Genomic DNA, 21365 nt, shown 5'->3' with positions numbered 1-21365 from the left:
CTGGTAAGCATAACAAAAATAATACACCCTCTGAAAATAAGTAAAATATAAAATGCATAAGTTGGTTAAAAAACAGTGTAACTATATAAATATGTCCTCACAATTTGTTCCATCTCATTGATTCTTCAATAAAGGCATTACACCATTCTAGGTGATGTTATAAACAAGACATTATAGACTTTACATTGTACCATGGAGAGAAATGGTTATTAATAATGCAATTATAGAACTGTATTATTTAATTGTACAGTGGCATTATTAAATTATAATTATCATAAGTTCTTTGATGGAGAGGAAATCAGAATCAGATATAAGAAGACTTCAGCATTCCAAGAACGACGTCAAATGACCCCATTCATGGTGGATTATGCACTTATTTACTATGAGATATATTTCTTCTCCAGAGATTCCTTGTTTGTGTATCAATTGTAGATTTTTGGCTTGCAGTTATTCTGAAGTTTTGATGTAAGAGTCTATATGTATATGAGATTGTTTTAAGTTGTTATTTTCATAATTGCAAATTCATCTCCGGTGTCCTGCATTTGTACCCACCTTTATCTCATGATTTCTGATTTTGATGGTATAATTGTGCATGGATGATTTCGTATCTTTACTGTACATATACCTTTACTGGTGAGCCTTGTCATTTGTGGAATTTTTGTTTCCTATTGCTGATCTTTTCTTTCCTGCCTTTAGTATTTGTCGTAAGGTTGGTTTAGTGTTGCTGAATTCTCTTAGCTTTTGCTTATGTGTGAAGCTTTTGATTTCTCCTTCAAATCTGAATGAGAGCCTTGCTGGGTAGAGTATTCTTGGTTGGAGGTTTTTTCCTTTCATCACGTTAAGTATATCATGCCACTCCCTTCTGGCCTTCAGAGTTTCTGCTGAAAAATCTGCTGATAACCTTATTGGGGTTCCCTTGTATGTTACTTGTTTCTTTTCCCTAGCTGCTTTCAAGATTTTCTCTCTGTCTTTAATTTTGGTCAGTTTGATTATTATGTGTCTTGGTGTATTCCTCCTTGGTTTATTTTATATGGTACTTGTTGTGCTTGCTGGATTTGAGTGAGGGGTTCCTTTCCCATGTTAGGTAAGTTTTTGGCTGTTATCTCTTGGAATATTTTTACTGCCCCTTCTCTCTCTCTTCTCCTTCTGGCACCTCTATAATACGGATGTTGGTGCGTTTAACGTTGTCCCAAAGTTCTCTGAGACTCTCTTCATTTTTTTTCAATCTTTTTTCTCTTTTTGTTCCGCATCTGTGATTTCCACTAATCTGTCCTCTACCTCACTTACTCGTTCTTCTGCCTCCTGTATTCTGCTGTAAGCTGCTTCTAGTGAATTTTTTATTTCAGTTATTGTATTTTGCATCTCTTCTTGTTGAAGTTTTACATCTTGTATCTCTTTGCTCAGTGTTTCCTGTAAGTTATCCATCTTTGCCTCCAGTTTATTTCCAATGCCTTGCATCATCTTCAGCATCAACAGTCTAAAGTCTTTTTCCTGGAGGCTGAGAATCTCCTCCTCACTTAGCTGTTTTTCTGGGGTTTTTCCTTTCTCCCTCATCTGAGTTATAGTTCTCTGTCTTTTCATTTTTGTAGATTTTTGGTGTGGTGACCTTTTTACAGATAGTAGAGTTGTAGCCTCTCTTTCTTCTGGTGTCTGCTCCCCTTGTGGCTGAAGTCAGTATGGGGGCTTGTTGTAGGCTTCCAGATGGGAGGGGCTGATGCCTGCCCCCTGGTAGGTGGAGCTGATTCAAATCCCTCTGGTGGGTGGGGCTTAGTCTCTGGATGGGATTAGAGGCAGCTGTGTGCCTGAGGGATCTTTAGGCAGCCTTTTTACTGAAGGGCGGGGCTGTGGTCCCACCTTGATTGTTATTTGCCCTGGGGCTTCTCAGCACTGACAGGTGGGGCTAGATTTTCCCAAAATGGCACCCTCCAGAGAAAGGCAAGGCTGCTGAATATTCCCAAGAGCTTTGCTTCCAATGTCTTCCCCCCAAAAAGCCACATTCCCCCCTGTTTTCCCAGGATGCCCTCCAAGAACTGCAGTCAGGTTTGACCCAGATTCCTATGGAGACTTTGCTTTGCCCTGGGACCTGGTGCACGTGAAAGTCTGTGTGCACCTTTTACGAATGGGTTCTCTGTTTCCCCCAGTCCTGTGGATCTCCTGTGCACAAGCCCCACTGGCCTTCAGTGCCAGTTGCTCCAGGACTCTTTCTCCCAGTGCCAGATCCCACATGAGAGAGTTTGATGTGGTGTTCAAAACTCTCACTCCTGTAGGTGAGTCTCTGTGAACCATTTAGTTTCCAATCTGTGGGGCTTCCCACCCAGGAGGTATGGGTTTGCTTATATCACGAAATCACCCCTCCTACCTGTGGATGTGGCCTCCTCTTTGTCTTCTGGAGTAGGATATCTTTTTGAAGGTTTCCGGTCCATTTGGTTAAAGATTGCTCAGCCTTTAGTTGTGAATTTTGTTGTTTTTAGGAGCTCCAGGTCCTTCTATTCCTCTATCTTAATCCCTCCTCAGCCATTTCATTTTTATTTTAAATTCTTGATGTATCCTTGTAGCCATTGTCAGTTGAAATCTAGACTTTATAACCTATGTCCGTTAATTAAGCATCGTGATTAACAAAACATCGGGAAGTATGATATATATGTGTAGGCTAATTTGGTCATCTTGTAGAATCAATCCATTTGTGAGAAATTATACATTTTGCTTCAGTCTGTCCACCTAATTTTTCTTTTCTTTTTTTGGTTTTTAGGGCTGCACTTGTGGCATTTGGAAATTCCTAGGGTAGGGTAAGGCTGAACATCAGGCTCCCATCTGTGTAAGTCTTGTGAGTTTAAAGAGGGGGAGGGTGGATGTCAGGAACTAGAAAACTATTCTTGATGGTCTCTGTGATCCCTCCTGCCACTCAGTGGTTCGCTTTTAAGCTTTTTCTTCGGGAAAAACAGCCTGGAAAGAAGCAGTGTTCTGAGGTGATGACCCCCAGCCCTGAGGGTTTGGAGGAGTTGGAGGACCAGGTTCTGTTTCCTTTCTCATTCACAGCAGAAGGGCAGAGGTGCTGACCTGTATCATCCTGTCCAGACTGCCAGCCTGCTGCCTGCTGCCTGCTGGTTTGGGCAGAGAAATTGAAAGAAATGGTACCATCTGAAGAGAAGCAAGAGCAGAACTGAAAAGCCTTCCTCCAGGAGACTGGAATAGCTTCCTCTGCTATATAGCAGGACCCCATTGCTTATCCATTCTAAATAGAATAGTTTGCATCCTACTAACCCCAAACTCCCCATCTATCCCTCTCCCTCTCCCCTCCCTCTTGGCAACCACGAGTCTGCTCTCCATGTCTGTGAGTCTGTTTCTCTTTTATAGATAGGCTCATTTGTGCCATATTTTAGATTCCAGATATAAGTGGTATCATATGGTATTTGTCTTTCTCTTTCTTACTTCACTTAGTTTGAGAATCTTTAGTTCCATCCATGTTGCTGTGAATGGCATTATTGTGTATATGTACCACATCTTCTTAATCCATTCATCTGTTGATGAACATTTAGGTTGTTTCCACGTCTTGACTATTGTGAATAGTGCTGCAGTGAACCTAGGGCTACATGTATCTTTTTGAATTGTAGTTTTGTCCAGATATATGCCCAGGAGCGGGATTGCTAGGTTATCACTTTGCTGTATAGCAGGATTGGCACAACATTTTTTTTTTTTGTCTTTTTGTCTTTTTAGGGCTGCACCTCTGGCATATGGAGGTTCCCAGGCTAGGGGTCCAATTGGAGCTATAGCTGCTGACCTACACCATAGCCACAGCAACACCAGATCTGAGCCACACCTGTGACCTACACCACAGCTCACGGCAACACCAGATCCTTAACCCAGTAAGCTAGGCCAGGGATCAAACCCACATCCTGATGGTTACTAGTCAAGTTCGTTAACCTCTGAGCCACAACAGGAACTCTAGCACAGCATTGTAAACAACCATACTTTGGTAAAAAAGAGAAAGGAAAACACACACACACACACACACACACACACACACACACACAGACACTTGCACGCACATAAACCTTCCCTCCATCCTATCATCCGACTGTTGCCTCTAGCAGCTTTTTGCCACCCACTTCCTCCAGGACTTCAATTCAGGATGTCCTTTCCTCTTCCGATGGTTTTCTCCTTCCACTCATCCAAGTTTCTTGCCTTTACTGTTTCTACAGAGCTGGCTCTGGAGGAGGGAGTCAGCAGCCTATGATAAGAGACTCTTCTGGCTTCTTTGGTTCTTGTTAAAAATGTGCTGCCCATAGACTCTTGCATGCCTTGGATTAACTTAAGTGTCCTAGATCTTCCAGGACTAATCTTCAGACACCAGTCTTCCCCTGCTATAGCTTTGGCAGTGCCTTTTCACTCAGCTAGTGAGGAAAGAAGGACTACTTTATGCAAGAGATGCTTCTTCCTAGATAATCCATTAAGTCACATGGTCAGCAGAAAGCCATCCTGCACTTCTTGGTGTTCTGTGGCAGAGTTTGCATTATGGAACTAAAACCCTTTACCTCTGTCCTGTCTGGCCATGGCTCTGTTGTCTATGGTCAGGCTAACTATACTGACCTACCTGTTGAGACATTATGAAATGTTCTGTTTTCTCATGCTATTATTTTCTTCTGGTGCTCTTTACTTACTGTGGATGAAGCAGTGGTTGTTAGCATAGCAGAAGCAGCGGTTTGGGTGTTTAATTTTAAACTTGATGCGTTTCTAAACTTCTACTTAGAATTTTTCATAATTTTTATTTCTGCCTTTTTCTTAATTTGTCTGTCTTAAATGCTTATGTAAATAGGGAAATGTATCAAAATGTTATCAAAAGGGTATTTTGTCTTAGCTTTTTTACCATAGTAAAAAATATATATCATAAAATTTGCCATTGCATTCATTTTAAAAAATAAAGTTTGGTATATTTTTATAATAATGCTCACAATACTCAAATACTCATAATAATAATTACACTCATCATGTTGTACAACCATCACCACTATTTCTGAAACTATTCATCACTCTGAATAGAGACTCTGTAACCATGAAGCAGTAACCTCCATTTTCCACTTCATATAGCAACCCTGATACCCTTAATCTACTTCTGTTTATGAATTTGCCTATTCCTGATATTTCACATAGTGGAATCATACAATATTTGTCCTTTTGTGTCATCTCATTTCACAGAGCACACTGTTTTCAGGGCTCATCCGTGTTGTAGCAGAACTTTTTTTCTTCTCATGGCTGAATAATAGTCCATGGTGTGTATATTCCACCTTTTGTTTGTTTATCCCTCTGTTGATAGATACTTAGGTTGTTTCTACCTTTTGGCTATTGTGACTAGTGTTGCAATGAACATTGTCATACAGAGATCTCTTTGAGTTCCTGTCTTCAGTTCTTTGGGTATAAATATATATATGAGTGGAATTGCTGGGTCCTATTCTAATTCTGTGTTTAATGGTGGTGCCAATTTTATGCAATCTTCTAGCCTATTTTATTCATCTTGCTAGTCATGAGTACTGTTCTTTAAAAAAAATAGCACTGTTAATGTGATATGGGCAAATGTTTGTTTTTGAAAAGCTGTCTCACTGATGTAATTTGCATCACTTTATCAGTGAGGTTGAATATTTTTTTCTGCTTATTCGTAATTTGCATTTCCTCATTCGTGAATTGTCTCTGTTATTTCAAAGAATTTAGTTCATTGACATTCTTTAGAACTTGTGTTAACCATCAAATTTAACCCATTTATCTTTGCCAAAAGTATGAGTCATGCAGAAGTTCCGAGGCCAGATGTTGAAACTGTATCACAACAGTGACCTGAGCTGCTGAAGTCACAGCACCAGGTCCTCCACTTGCTGTGCCACCGGGGAACTCCAAGTCCTTTTTAATGCCGACCTGTACATGTTGGTCTTGTCAACAGGCCCACTCATCTTAGGAACTCTGGATTGCTGAACAGAATAAAAAATTAGCATAAATAAGAAATGTAATTTTGGTTGATGAAATTATGAGCATTATATTTACTTATTCATTATTCTTCCATTTGTGTCATTTTCAAATTTGATAACCATAGGGCTGTCTGTTAGCTAAGTTATGTAAAAGAAATGTGGCAGAGAGCAGAACAGGTCTATATGAATCTATTTATTCTGTATATTTTATCTTCTCCTTAGGTGGTCCATGAATTGGAACTTTATAACACAGGATATTATTTAGGCATGTTCATGAATTCTTTTGCGGTCTTTCAGGTATGTTTAGTGTGCTATATAATTTGCAAATACATTACGCTCTTTTACTGTTGCAAACACTTTCAGAGTTAATGATCTGAATTAAGAAATGTTAACTTTTTTTGTCTTTCTAGGGCCGTACTCTAAAAAGTGGCATGTGGAAGTTCCCAGGCTAGGGGTCAAATCAGAACTGCAGCTGCAAGCCTATACCACAGCCTCAGCAACACTAGATCCGAGCCACATTTGTGACCTACACCACAGCTGACGGCAATGCTGGATCCTTAACCCACTGAGCGAGGCCAGAGACTGAACCTGCATCCTCATGGATACTATTCATATTTGTTTCCCCTGAGCCATAACAGGAACTTCCTGAAATGTTAACTTTTTATTAAATGTTTTGCAGAAGTGCAGTATATTATACAAGTGTAATTTGAAATGGGAAGATAGTCATCTTTCTAGTTTTAAAGGAAAATGAATAGATTTACCTTTAGAGAAATAATGGAATTATCATTAAACAAATAATTCCTTTCTTTTATATCCCTTTCCTTGACTTTGAAATGGCTCTTTCTGCCTTGTGTGTGTATGTGCACATGCATGCTTGTGTGTGTGTGTGTGTGTGTGTGTGTGTGTGTGTGCGTGTGCGTGTGTTTGTCCGGGTATGAGAGAGGGAACGTATGCTCATGTATGTACCTAACCTATCAAAAATCAGCAAGAGTTTAAGAAAAGGGAAATATTTTCACATGCTGCACAGAAACCAATGCACAAGAGTGAGTTAGGAGTATGGGGGACTAGCAATTTAGAGAGCATTTAAACTTTTAAAAGAAAATTAAAATTATTCTTTCTAGGAGTGTGGCCTCTGGGTATTGACAGATGCAAACCTCGTGAAGGATTTCATTGATGGTGTTTGTAAGTAAAACCTGTTAAAGTGCTTTTAAAGTCTTTATACCTTTCATCTCATGTATTTAGTTACTTACATAAATATAAATACTTTCTGGTTGAACGTGGATATTGTAATTTCCATTTTCTCTTCTCTTATCCTACAGTGTTTGAGGTATAATGTACTTGGAAATACATGGAATGTTCTTTCAGCTCCTGTTTATTAAAAAAATTTTTTTTCTTTTTCTTTTTTAGGGCCACACCCATGGCATATGGAAGTTCCCAGGGCTAGGGGTGAATTGGATCTGTAGCCACTGGCCTACACCACAGCCACAGCAATGCCACATCTGAGCTGCATCTGTGACCTACATCACAGCTCAAGGCACTGCTAGATCCTTAACCCACTGAGCGAGGCCAGAGATCAAACCCATGTCCTCAAGGATACTAGTCGGGTTTGTTGCTGCTGAGCCACAATAGGAACTCCTCAGCTCATGTTTAGATCTTTGTAATGAATGCATTCCATTTTCTCTCTATAATTTCCTGATACAATTGTATTTTTGGACATATTGGAAGATCCTATGCCTCTAATTTGTATTGCAAACTGTGGTGTTATTTTATTTTTTTTAATAGTGATTTTTATTTTGTTAATTTTTTACTGTACAGTAAAGTGACCCAGTCACACACACAGACACACACACATATATATATACATTCTTTTTCTCACATTATCCTCCATCATGTTTCGTCATAAATGACTAGATATAGTTCATAGTTGTCTGTGCTATACAGCAGGATCTCATTGCTTATCCATTCCAAATGCAATAGTTTGCATCTACTAATCCCAGACTTCCAGTCCATCCCATTCCCTCCCACTCCCCTTTGGCATCCACAAGTCTGTTCTCCAACTCCGTGCATTTATTTTTTGTGGAAAGGTTCATTTGTGCTGTATATTAGATTCCAGATATAAGTGATATCGTATGGTATTTGTCTTTCTCTTTCTGACTTACTTGACTTGGTATGAGAGTCTCTAGTTCCATCCATGTTGCGGCAAATGGCATTTTTTTTGTTTTTTATGCCTTAGTAATATTCCATTGTGTATATATACCACATCTTCTTAATCCACTCATATGTCAGTGGGCATTTAGGTTGTTTCCATACCTTGGCTATTGTGAATAGTGCTGCATTGAACGTGCAGATGCATGTGTCTTTTTCATGGAAAGTTTTATCTGGATATATGCCCAAGAGTGGTATTTCTGGGGCATATGGTAGTTCTATATTTAGTTTTCTGAGGTACCTCCATACTGTTTTCTATAGTGGTTGTAGCAGTTTACATTCTCACCAACAGTGTGGTGTTATTTTGGAATTAATTAAAAGAAGCATTGTATTTTTGAAACATTTTTGTTCTCCAACTTGTTGTTGTTCACCTAGAATATCATCCTGATGCCATTAAAGTATGCTGCCAGACACACACACACACATACACCAGACACACACACCAGACACACACACACATGTGGGTGCGCCTCATCAATCAGAGTTCTTCCTGGGTAGGGTCACATCTGTACATCCTCGTTCCCTGAATTGCTGAATAGAGTTGACCACTTACCTCATTAAAAGAAGTGTGCTTTTTGGAAGAAGTCATAAAACAGTTTGATGGAAGTAAATGTATAAATGAAAATGATTGATTCTAGAAGTTTTTCTCTTATATGAAATCATCTTGAAAGACCCCAGAGCTGTCACAGCCGTGAATTCCCTACTTCTGTCTGGTGTTCGCAGTTACCTCACATTCCCCAGCTTTGGGTTGGTTCTTGACACCACAAGATACCTGAGCCTCTGTGTAAGGTTCATAGGATAATTTTGTCATCTCAAAGATTTTATGAAGTCATTATGCTCTTTGCAGATGAAAGGCTCTCTGTCTTTCTCAGCTCTCACCCATCTTTGTTTATGTTCACTCATTGAATCCTGATGGCCACTGCAGTCCTCATTCTATGGTTGTGATACCTGTCATATCCCTCACCTTTTCTGCGAGTCTTCTAACTTCTCACTGTGATGGAAGAAACCTGACTCCCATGTTGCATCTTATGTTTCTAGAAACATTCTCAAGTGATTGACACTAATGTTTTTGCCTGTTTTCTGGTTCAGGGTCAGTAGGTGCCTAGTGTTCAGTATTTTCTTGGCTACTTCAAGACTATTGTTCAGTAACTCACAGTTAAAAATCCCCTTATCATTTGAAGCCACCAAATTTCAGGAAGTTCCTGTGTGGCACAGTGGGTTAAGGGTCTCAAGTTGCTGCAGCTTTGGTGCAGGTTACAGCTGTGGTGTGGGTTTGATCCTTGGCTTGAGAACTTCCATATGCCACAGGTGTGGCCAGAAAAAAATTTCAATTACAGATTTTTTTTTTGTCTTTTTGCCATTTCTTGGGCCCCTCCCACGGCATATGGAGGTTCCCAGGGCCAGGGGTCGAGTTGGAGCTGTAACCGCTGGCCTATGCCAGAGACACAGCAACGCGGGATCCGAGCTGTGTCTGCACCTATACCACAGCTCACAGCAACACTAGATCCCCAACCCACCAAGCAAGGCCAGGGATTGAACCTGAAACCTCATGGTTCCTAGTCGGATTCGCCAACCACTGAGCCACAACAGGAACTCCTACGGATTCTTTAATCAGCATTCTGTCACCTACTTTCCCTTTCCCTGTCTATACATTGATGATTGTCAGAGAAGATTCAGTCTTGGGTGTTCCCTTCATGGCTCAGTGGTTAATGAACCTGACTAGGATCCATGAGGATGCAGGTTCGATCTGGGACCTTGCCCAGAGGGTTAAGGATCTGGCATTGCTGTGGCTGTGGTGTAGGTCACAGATGCGGCTCCAACTCGATCCCTAACCTGGGAACCTCTATATGCCCTGGGTGCGGCTCTAAAAAGCCAAAAAAAAAAAAAAAAAAAAAAAAAAGATTCAGTCTTACTCCTGTTGTCATCCTGGGAGATTTGAATGTCCATGTGGTTGGTCCATCTAACAGGCTCTTTGCTCTTTACCCTCACACTTCAAATGCTTGCCCTCCTTCTTTGTACATGCATTCACTCCCCTACTTCTGTTAAATGTCTTCTTTGGTCATGACTTCTGATTATTCTGGGTCACTGACTCCTCCTGTACCTATTTCACCCCAGTGCCTTGACCATGTGGTCAGTCAGTTGGGTAGAATTCTTCCCTGGTCCCTTGTTCTTCCACGACACCTTCCTCATTAAACCCAACTCTGGGAGCTCCCTTGTGGCTCAGCAATTAAGGATCTGTCACTGCTGTGGCTCTGCTTACAGCTGTGGCTCCACTTCGATCCCTGGCCTGGGAACTTCTGCCTGCCACAGGAGTGGTCAAAAAACCCCAACTATGAGCAATTCGACTGTTTATAATACTCATGTTTCTTCTCCCTGATGCCCCACGAATACCTTAAATTTGATATGTTACAAACCAATTTTATGATCTTTTCTGTCCTCACAGCCTTCATTTTTCCAGTGTGACTTGACTGATGTAGGAGGCCTTGGGGTGATATGATTCCATATCTTTGTTAATGAAACTATCATCTACTCAGATGTCCAAGTCAGAAACCTGGAACCATCCTTAATTCTTTCTCTCTGTCGGCTGTGAAACAGCATAGTGGTTAAGAAAGGAATTTGCCATTAAATGCTTCTGGCTTTGAATTCTGGCTTTATGACCCTGAGAAAATCCATTAAGCTCCCTAAACTTTGGGTTTGTCCCTGAAACATGGAACTAATAAGATGACCTATGTTGCAGGCTTGTTGTGAGGATAAATCCAGAAACATGTGTAGTGGCCGGCACTGCCTGCCCTCACAAGTCTGGAGTTACCTGTCTTCTCTCAGCTCTAGTTTATTATTCATTACTTGGTAGCTGATATTAACAGCATGCCTGGCATGTGGGAGGCAATGGCCATTCCGACTTGGTTTTGCCATTCCACAGCAGAGAGATCATTGGCCGCATTGGGGCTGATGTTCTTTCTCTCCGCATTTTATGCTGCTCTCCCCAATATGTGTGGTTGTGTTCTGGACATGCTTTTGTACTTAGCTTACTTTTTACTCTTGTACGGGATACTCTTTTATCTGGAGACATAAGGGAAATGGGATGGAGAAAATGCAACATGAATTTTTTTCTGCTAGCCTACCGTCCTCTTCATCATTCAGATTCTGTCCAGCGTTCTTTGCATGGCAGATGTTTTGCCTGTGCTGCCCTTCCTACTGTGCCTTTGTCTGCATCCCCCACAGACTGTGGGTGCAGCTCTTCCCACCCATCCTTCTACCTTTATTGTATTGTACTTTCTATAGTATAATTCCTTTCACATTTTATTTTGAAACAATTTAGGCTTATAATAAAGTTGAAAGGATAGAGATAGATGATCTAGCGTCTTTATGTCAACAGGGCTTTTTTTTTTTTTTTTTTAAAGAAAAAGGCTAATGACCTGGATGATTGTAACATCTTGTGGCTGGTGTAGGCAAAGGCAGTCAGCACTAGGCAGCTGAGGAGAGGAGGATGGCAGAGTTGGAGGTGGCTTTAAAAATAGGATTTAACTTATTTTTAGCAGCTGATCTATAAGTGGATTTTGGCATTGAACTTTTTTTGGGGAGGGATATGGCTCTGCTCTTAGTGGCCACATGGTTATGTGGTCACATCATGTGACTTCCCCGGGTCTAATGTGTCTGTGAAAAATGACAGGACTGTACCAGACAAACCCTCAGGGCCCGTTGGCTGAGGGTGCCATGATTCTGTGCACTGAGTTGGGGATCATTCTCTTTAGTGACTTTTTCCTAATGGCATCAATGTTTATTTTTAGATGACAGTGTCGAGTGGGCCGAGAGGTTTGTGGAGGAAAATGAAGGTCACTTGGTAGATTTTCATGACTTTTCCTTGGGTAGCAGTCCTCGTGTCAGGAAACATTTTCCAGAGACTTGGATTTGGCTGGACACCAAAATGGGGTAAAATTTTATAAAGTTCTTTGGCCATGTATATTTTGTTTGGTCTTTGTTTTCAGTAAGTTTTGCCCTCTTCCTCATGGGTAAGTACAAACATAGTGTGATGAAGAACTAAATAGACCAGGAGGGATTTTTAGAATGAGGCTTATTATGTCTAAATCGAGTGTTTAATAAAGTCCATGCAGATCGAGGCAGCGAGAGGGTCATCAAGGAGAAGATGGGACTTTCTCCAGGGAGGGGCAAATTTGACTTCCTTGGGGTTCTCATCGGGGAAGGAGTGCTCAGGGTACCATTGCTGCCTTGCAGTGGGAAGAACCTACCCTGTGCCTTGTGGCTGCTCACATTACATCCCTGTGAGCCACCGGCAGAGGAGGTATGGCCTTGGAGGACCTAGCTAAGCTGAAAAACCCTGTGCTACCTATACAGTGGCTGAGCAGGTAAACCAGGAAGTCCCCACGTATTGGCACTCAAAATACGGGTGTTTGAAGTAAGACCTAAGCCAGATTCAAAACAACAACAACAACAAAACCCAGTAAACCCCCAAAAAGCAAATGGCAGCATTAACTTGAGACACAGAGGGAACATTTTATGCATGTTGAGAGAAACGAAGTGAGTTAAATTTGAAAAAATATATTAGCTATACTAATACATATATGTATAATATACTAATATATATAAAGTTTCATATACAAAGTTTATGAAAGTGATGTTAATTCGAAGATATAACCTTGGAGAAAGATTTTGTTGTAATATGGATGAGTATGCGGTATTATGACCTTATTATGACCTAGTCCTTGAGAACTTGGGATCTACTGCCTTACGATTAAATCTTTAAACAAATTTAGAGATGTCAATGATTTGGAAAATTTCAATTCTTCCAAAAAGTGATTGAGATTTTGGTGGCCTGTTTTGAAATGTGTCAGTTCTTGGTTTTGTGATCTTTATGTTTATACTTCAGTTCCAGGATTTACCAAGAATTTGAAGTTACTGTACCTGATTCTATCACTTCTTGGGTTGCAACTGCTTTTGTGATCTCTGAGGATCTAGGTTTTGGACTAACACCTGCTCCAGTGGAGGTAATATATTAAAGGGCTGCTTGTAAAGGTTACAGCCCCGAAGCAAAGAAAGGGGTCAGCTCTGCAAGTGAGTTTTACAAAACGATGGTTATAATGTGGATTACAGTTTAGAGATTCCTTGGCATTTCCTTTCTGTTTTTCATTGGTTTTACGTTTTAGAATCTGAGTTGCTATCTATATGCGTTAGCTTGGTATTAAGATTTTAATAGAAAGTTTATTGTTGATTGAGTCCAACGACTTTCAAAGGCCAGAAAAGAATGTTCCTGTGTGTCCCTCTTTAAGGACAAGGAGAATTTCTAAAAATGTCCCTAGCAATTATCCTTCGCATCTCTTTGATCAAGTTGCATCTCATGTCACTTCCTAAGCCGTCATTGTCAGGAGGAATGTAATAACCATGATTGGTCTTAGACCAGTAGCTTTCCCCTATCGTACCTGAAGCCAGCCTTTTATAGGAGAAATTTTGTTTGGCCCCTCTTCCATCCAAAATGAAATGCATAGACAATATAATATACCTACTTACTTAATTAAAAAATCAATAAGATGCCCTAAGTGAAATACTAAGGAGAAATAAAAGGTAAATAATATATGATAAAATAATATACAGTCAGTATGTAAGCGACTAAGCATAGTGGCACCGAAAGGCATAGTAACATATTTAAATATTTGTGCCATGCATAAAATAGCTCTGTGTGTTTCAGCTGCAAATAAGGTTTGATGTACATGTATTGTTTTAGCAACTCAGAAACCTTGGGTGGTGCAGTCTGTGTTGATGTACATGTTTGAAATTGTGAGCAACTTTTGGTAAAGTTATAAATAAAACAGTGTAATTTTCTCTTGATTTGCAAAATAGTTGTATTCATAAAAATTTCACTCTGTATTGACAGATGCTTTGGGTTTATATATACAAGGTGGAGTTAGGTTGTAAGCCCAGGTCATTGTCAGCAAGTAGTCTGTCCACATGAACGTCTGAAGGGACAGTCAAGAGGCATGAGGGACAGGGAGACAACTCTTCCTTGTCTGGGACTGTCCTGAGCATGCAGACCTCCAACCACTAAGTGCCACCAGCACCCTGTTATGACAGTCTGTGACATTTCCACCAAGGTCCACATACCTCTAAGAGGGAATAACTGCGCTGATGGGAAACGTGGCTAGTGCTATCAGAGTTTTGTGACTGATAAGGAACACACATGTGTGTATGTCTCACAAAGGCAGGCACATCATTTGGACTTTCTACGTGAGTCCATCACAGATGCTGTTTCACTGGCCAGTGGCGTTAAGAGCAGAGGGTGGAATCAACAGCATGGCACAGAGGTGAGGGGGGGGGCCTGGCCTCAGCCTCATGCATGCCGGGGTCTGGTTCCTGCCCTCCGTTCACCAGTGCTGTCATCTTATCCAAGTTACAAAGTCTGAACTTAAGATTTCTTCTCTAAAAATGTGAACACAACTCCTGCCTACACAGGTGTGATGACTGAATGAAGTAATTTGTGTAAAGTCCCTAGTTCCTAGAAAGCATTTAGGAAAATGTAGTGATAGCTATGTTAAATAACATAAATCAATGTAACCCCCTTCACTGAGGATACGTGACTGTTTTCTGTTGAGGCAAGAGGACATTTCTGTGTGAAGTTGTCAGTGTCACAGGTTTGCTGAGATTTGCTTTGAATTGCTTAAAATGTGAAGCACTTGGACTTGAGTAAAATCTGTATTCATTGTGTTCTTTCCAGCTCCAAGCCTTCCAGCCATTTTTCATTTTTTTGAATCTTCCCTACTCTGTGATCAGAGGAGAAGAATTTGCTTTGGAAGTGACCATATTCAATTATTTGAAAGATGCCACCGAGGTAATATACTCAAGGTTTTGTTCATCATTTACACTTCAGGAAGAAGGTGCGGGGATTGGTTTGTGTAGTATTAGGGCATCTAAGCATGTTGCCTCTTTCTGGGAGATTTAAAATAGCTATCCTTTGCCCTCAATTTCTTCGACTTGTTACTGTCACAGGATATTGTTAGCAGGTCTGAGCATACTCACCTTAGTGTTCAGCATGGCCTCTCTGCCTCACGGCTTCTCTTTCCTGTCCCCCTGCATTTCCTCTGCTCCCCTGCCACTTCTAGAATGCATTGCTGCTTCTGTGTCCACTGATGTTGGCAAGAAGGTACTCCTTTTAAGACTGGGTTTGAAACTCAGGCACTGTTCCTGAGGAACCTCGCTCATGCAGTTATACTTGTTGTCATTGTGTTTGTACAGTATTCTGTTTTTCAAGGCTTTTTGAGTTAGAGGCCTGGTTTCTCCTCAGCCAGTCAGTTCCCTGGAGGCTGGGTTGGGCACATTGTATCGAGCCTGTCATGGTGTTAATGAAATGATTTTCCTCCAGAGAAAGTTGAGCTTGTAATGAACATTCTTAACCTGAAAAGGCTATCATCTCTTAAAGCACTGTGTCTAGAGAGTAAATTGTTTCTTATTTTATAATTTTCCTTTTAAATTTTCTCAACAGGAAGTTCCCATTGTGGCTCATCGGTAATGAACCTGACTAGTATCCATGAGGACACGAGTTTGATCCCTGGCCTCCCTCAATGGGTGAAGGATCTGGCATTGCTGCAAGTTGTGGTGTAGGTCACAGATGTGGCTTGAATCCTATGTTGCCGTGGCTGTGGTGTAGGCTGGCAGCTGTAGCTCTGATTTGACCCTATCCTGGGAACTTCCATATGTCTTGGGTGCAGTCCTAAATAGCAAAAAAACCAAAAAAACCCCAAAAAATCTCAACATGGCGTAAAGAGCAGAAGAGCTGGAGTCACAAAGCCCAGGCTCAGTGTCCAGTTACGGCACTTGCAACACATAGTTTAATTGCAGTTCATTCGTCTGTAAGATAGGAATAATAGTTATTATCCCTACAGGAAATATTTTGAAAAACAGATGAGAAAATAAATTTTGAAAAACAGATGAGAAAATAAATTCACAGTGGAAGTCCTGGAGAAATGCTGTTTTCTGTTTGTTTGTTTGTTTGTTTGTTTTTTTGAAGCCAGATGACTACAAGCTATTTCTTAAAAGATGTTATTTTTTTTTTCATTGATCCCAAGATCCCCTTATTCTGATATCAAGATAGCTTGGAAACTGGTCATCACAAATTTGTTTGGTAGAGACAGAATTTTAAAACAAGAGTTTGATGACTTTAAGGGGTTTTTATTTTTTTTCCAGTAAATTTTTTTTTTTAATTATAGTTGATTTACAATGGAAAAATGCTATTCTTTTTTTTTTTTTTTTTTGCTTTTTAGGGCTGAACCTGCAGCATATGGAGGTTCCCAGGTTAGTGGTTGAATCAGGGCTACAGCTGCTGGCCTACACTACACGACAGCAACGCCAGATTCTTAACCCACTGAGCGAGGCCAGGGATTGAACCCACAACCTCATGGTTCCTAGTCGGATTCATTGCCACTGTGCCATGATGGGAACTCCTGAGAAATGCTATTATTGATGAGCCTGGCAACTTTGACATATTTTATAAAAGTTTACAACTGACATAATGCTTCAGGACTTACGTCTGAGTCGTAGTTTTCTTGAAATAATTTTAGCAGAGACGTTGTCTCAGGTTTTTCTAATGAGACCAGTGTGCCAGGCTGACACTGTTCTGTCAGGCGGGTGACAATACCATGACTTGAAATAACCCTTCTGGGCACAGCGTTACCACTCAATGGCTTGGGAAAATGAGAGTTTGAGAGTTTAATGTTAGAAGTAGAACTGAAGAATGCCTTTTTTTTTTTTTTTTTTTTTTTTTTTTTTAGGGCTGTACCCATGGCATATGGAAGTTCCCAGGCTAGGGGTTGAATCAGAGCTATAGGTGCACCGGCCTACACCAAAGCCACAGAAACACAGGATCCAAGCCCGAGTCTGCAACCTATACCATAACTCACCGCAACACTGGATCCTTAACCCACTGAGCAAGGACAGGGATCAAACCTGCGTCCTCATAGATTCTAGCTGGGTTTGTTATCACTGAGCCACTATGGGAACTCTAAGATTGCCCTTTCCCCACATGTCTCGAGGTCGATGGAATTAGACTTTTTGGTACTCTTTCACCCTGTCCTCGGCCAAACCTTTCTGTCTCATCTTCCTCTAGTCTTGGGACACACGATATAACTGCACTTAAAGCAACATTTTGCTGGGGAGCAATTTATTATGCAAAACCTTTATAATGTTCTTCCAGGTTAAGATCATCGTTGAGAAAAGTGATGAATTTGATATTCTCATGGCTTCGAATGAAATAAATGCCACAGGACACCAGCAGACCGTTCTGGTTCCCAGTGCAGATGGCGCAACTGTGCTTTTCCCGGTCAGGCCGACATGTCTGGGGGAAGTTCTCATCACAGTCACAGCGATTTCACCTGCTGCCTCAGACGCTCTCACCCAGAGGATTTTAGTGAAGGTAAATACTAATGTCTAAATGATTGAAAAGGAAACAGAAGGTGCTTTTGAGGCCAAGACCTCTTAGATCCTCTTCTCCACCTTCCCAGTAATGCCTAATAGTTTTCTCATCTAAATGTAAAATCACATCATATATGTGTTTTAAAGGTAATTGCCAGTGTCATCTTTAGATATATAGTGTGACTCAGTTACATTTACAACCTGTGTGATACTGGGATCCTATTAACCCATGCCAAGTTGACATGTAGACTTTGAATTTTGGAATTCTTTAGTACAGGTAGAAGCAGTTTTAGAGATTTTTTTAAGAGAAGACATTATGCACAAAAAGAACTCAGCATGGTGGATAAGTACATGTGTTCTGGAATGAGATGGCCCTGAGTTTGCATCTCAGCTCTGACTAGGGTGCCTTTGCACATGATATTTGATCTCTGTCTCCGGATACTAAATAATAGGACCTGCCTCAGAGAGTTTCTCATGATCTTTAATTTTTTCTTTTGTCATTTCTATTGCCATGCCATGAAAAGTTTTGTCTAATTTAACTAGAAAGTAAACATTATTTTTTTTGTCTTTTTAGGGCCACACCCGAGGCATATGGAGGTTTCCAGGCTAGGGGTCGAATAGGAACTGTAGCCACTGGCCTACATCACAGCCACAGCAATGCCAGATTTGAGCCATATCTGTGTCCTACACCACAACTCACAGCAATACCAGATCCTTAACCCACTGAGCGAGGCCAGGGATCAAACCTGCGTCCTTATGGATATTAGTCAGATTTGTTTTCCACCTAAGCCACGATGGGAACTCTAGAAAGTAAACATTTGTTAACAGATTTGATGCAAGAATCAAAAACATGGTGGGTAATTATCTAAACGTACATAAGCCAGGCTGTTGACCTATTGACCACATATTGTTCTCTGTAAACAGATGAGGACAGACCCTACTAATTGTGTTCCTTTTAATCAACAGGCTGAAGGAATAGAAAAGTCGTATTCACAATCCATCTTACTAGACTTGACTGACCGAAAGCTGCAAACTACCCAGAAAACTTTGAGTTTCTCCTTTCCTCCTGATACAGTGAGTGGAAGTGAGAGAGTCCAGGTCACTGCAATTGGTAAGAATAGAGTGTCTCACAATCCCTACTGGTTTAATTGTATATGATAGTATATGTTCTCACCTGTTTATAGGTGTCTTTTCTTTTTTAAATTTTCTTTCTTTCTTTTTTTTTCTTTTTTCTTTTTTTTTTTTGCTTTTTTAGGGGTGCACCTGCAGCATATGGAAGTTTCCAGGCTAGGGGTCGAATCAGAGCTACAGCTGCCAGCCTACACCACAGCCACAGCAACTCGGGATCCTAGCCGCATCTGCAATCTACACCACAGATCAAGGCAACTCCAGATCCCTAACCCACTGAACAAAGCCAGGGATCAAATCTATGTCCTCATGGGTACTAGTCGGGTTTGTGTCTGCTGTGCCACAACGAGAACTGTGTGTCCTTGGCCAGTTCTTCTCGGTCTTGAGTCACTGGGAGAGCTTGTGTGAAGGCAGATTCTGGTTTAGGAGGCTTGGGGTGGGGCCTTGGATTTTGCATTTCTAAGAGGCTTCCAGGTGATCCTGCTGCTTCTGGTGTGCAGACCCATCTCTGAGTAGCCAGGCACACTGGCCTGTGGCTGGAGGGAAGGGCTATTTCTCAGAGCAGAGCTTCTGACTTCTGTGGCTCTCAACCCCTGAAGAATATCAGGACCTTCTGTGGAGCTTTGTAAACAACTCTCCAACTACTCAGTCAGAATTTTGGGCTGTTGTTAGGGCATGTATGGTGTTTGTTTTTTTTTTCTTAAATCCTTTTAGGGCCGCAGGTGCGGGATGTGGAAGTTCCCAAGCTAGGGGTCTAATCGGAGCTACAGCTGCCAGCCTATACCACAGCCACAGCACCATGGGATTCAAGCTACATCTGTGACCTACACCACAGTTCACAGTAATGCTGGATCCTTGACCCACCGAGCGAGCCCAGGGATTGAACCTGCATCCTCATGGACACTAGGAGGGTTCGTTTCCTGCATGACAGCAGGAACTCCCAGGTCGTCTATGTTTTGACATTTCCATGAGTGCTTCTGACAACCTAAGATTGAGGACGGCAGGACACAAGTATCCTTTACGGCAGGAAGCTGCCCACTGACTTTACCACCCTCCCCTTCCCATAACCCCTGAGCACTTTCCACTCTAGGCGAAGCTTCCACATGAAAGGTTTATTTATGTAGCTGTGCTGTATGTAACTGAGGGAAAGGTTTAGATTAATGACCCTTAAAGAGTCGTTAGGTCTTCAAGGTGTCAGGACCCAGGCACTCTTCTAGAGGCTCTTTCTTTTAAATTTCACTTGCAAGTATAATGCTTTTTATTATAACCCCTAACAGCTAGTCTCTCTGGAGAGGGAGAGTCTTGGGGAGCCTTAGATATGATTCTTAAAAAGAAATAAGTCTACTAAAGGGGACACTTCTGCCTAGGCATCTCCCATGGTTTTGGGCTGCTGGATACACTGACACACACTAACACATGTACACACACTCACCCACACACACTGACACATGCTCACACACAGAAACACATGCACACACAGAAACACACTGACACATGCACACATAAACTGACACACATTCACACATGCACACACACCAAGTGACACATACACACATGCAACATGCACACACACACTAAAACAGACACACTGATGCACACACTGACATACATACTAACACATACATTGATACATGCACACACACACACACACACACACACACACGTGGAAGAGGCCTTGAATTTGACATGTGGACCACTGCTCCTTACACTAGAATGAGTCTGCCTCCTATGGTTTTTTAAGTGCTCTGAGATTTAATGTTAAAGCTTGATTTAAATAATTTTTTTTCAAGTTTTATTTTTACATTGTATTTATTTTACATAAACCTATTTGGTAGCCCAGATGAGTGACTGTTAGCCTGTTTCTTTGAATTTTGTGAGTCTAAGTTTGTATTCACTCTGCGTGTTGAAAATAGCCCGCAGTGGTAATAGCCCGCAGTGGTAATAACAAGTCCGTACTTACTTCTCCACATGAGCACCTACAGGGAGAGACGTGGAGCATAGGCATGGCTGCCGCCTACTCACATGAGGGCTTCCTCTAGTTTGGGATTCATTTTTGGGGGAAGATTTTTCACTAGGTATTTCGACTAGGAATGATGTAAATTTCTAAAATAAACCAAAGTGGGGTTAGAACTAGAACTTAGCCTCTGGGATCTCCCATTGTGACTCAGTGAGTTAAGAATCCAACTAGATCCATGAGGATTCAGGTTCAACCCCTGGCTTTGCTCAGTGGGTTAAGGATCTGGCATTGCCCTGACCTGTGGTGTAGGTCACAGATGTGGCTTGGATTCCGCATTGCTGTGACTGTGGTGTAGACTGGCAGCTGCAGCTCTGATTCAACCCCTAGCCTGGGAAGTTCCATATGCTGCAGGTGCAGCCCTAAAAAGGAAAAAACAAAACAAACAAAACCCTCAGCCTCATATTTCTAAAATTTTACTTATTTTCCTGAATCATGGTATTAGAATGTGGGTAAAGGAATGTGGGTAAGCATATATTTTCTTTAACTTTACTATTAGTAACTTTGAAGAATATTTATGACCTTTTTTTGATCCTGAGATTCATTGAAAAGCTTATACTTGAGAAAAAAATCTGAAAAAGAATGAATATATGTATATGCATAACAGAATCACTTTGCTGTACAGCAGAAATTATCACAACATTGTAAATCAA

At 41.1% G+C, this 21365-nt stretch overlaps 1 protein-coding gene across 2 annotated transcripts in view; it reads left to right on the top strand.

Moving 5' to 3' along the window:
* The window catches only part of CD109 (CD109 molecule), a 159405-nt gene that overhangs the window by 96970 nt on the left and 41070 nt on the right, over window positions 1–21365 (top strand). For both annotated transcript variants that reach the window (XM_001927545.6, XM_021092387.1), the window contains 7 exons: window positions 6174–6248; window positions 7073–7133; window positions 11945–12086; window positions 13042–13159; window positions 14881–14994; window positions 17353–17571; window positions 18537–18681. In XM_001927545.6, coding sequence (XP_001927580.3) covers window positions 6174–6248; window positions 7073–7133; window positions 11945–12086; window positions 13042–13159; window positions 14881–14994; window positions 17353–17571; window positions 18537–18681 — 874 coding nt within the window. The remainder of the gene's footprint in view (window positions 1–6173; window positions 6249–7072; window positions 7134–11944; window positions 12087–13041; window positions 13160–14880; window positions 14995–17352; window positions 17572–18536; window positions 18682–21365) is intronic.

The sequence above is a fragment of the Sus scrofa genome, chromosome 1 (assembly GCF_000003025.6).
Source record: "Sus scrofa isolate TJ Tabasco breed Duroc chromosome 1, Sscrofa11.1, whole genome shotgun sequence".
Lineage (NCBI taxonomy): Eukaryota > Metazoa > Chordata > Mammalia > Artiodactyla > Suidae > Sus > Sus scrofa.
The sequence above is the reverse complement of the archived record's forward strand: the minus strand, read 5'-3'. Positions and strand labels throughout refer to the sequence as shown.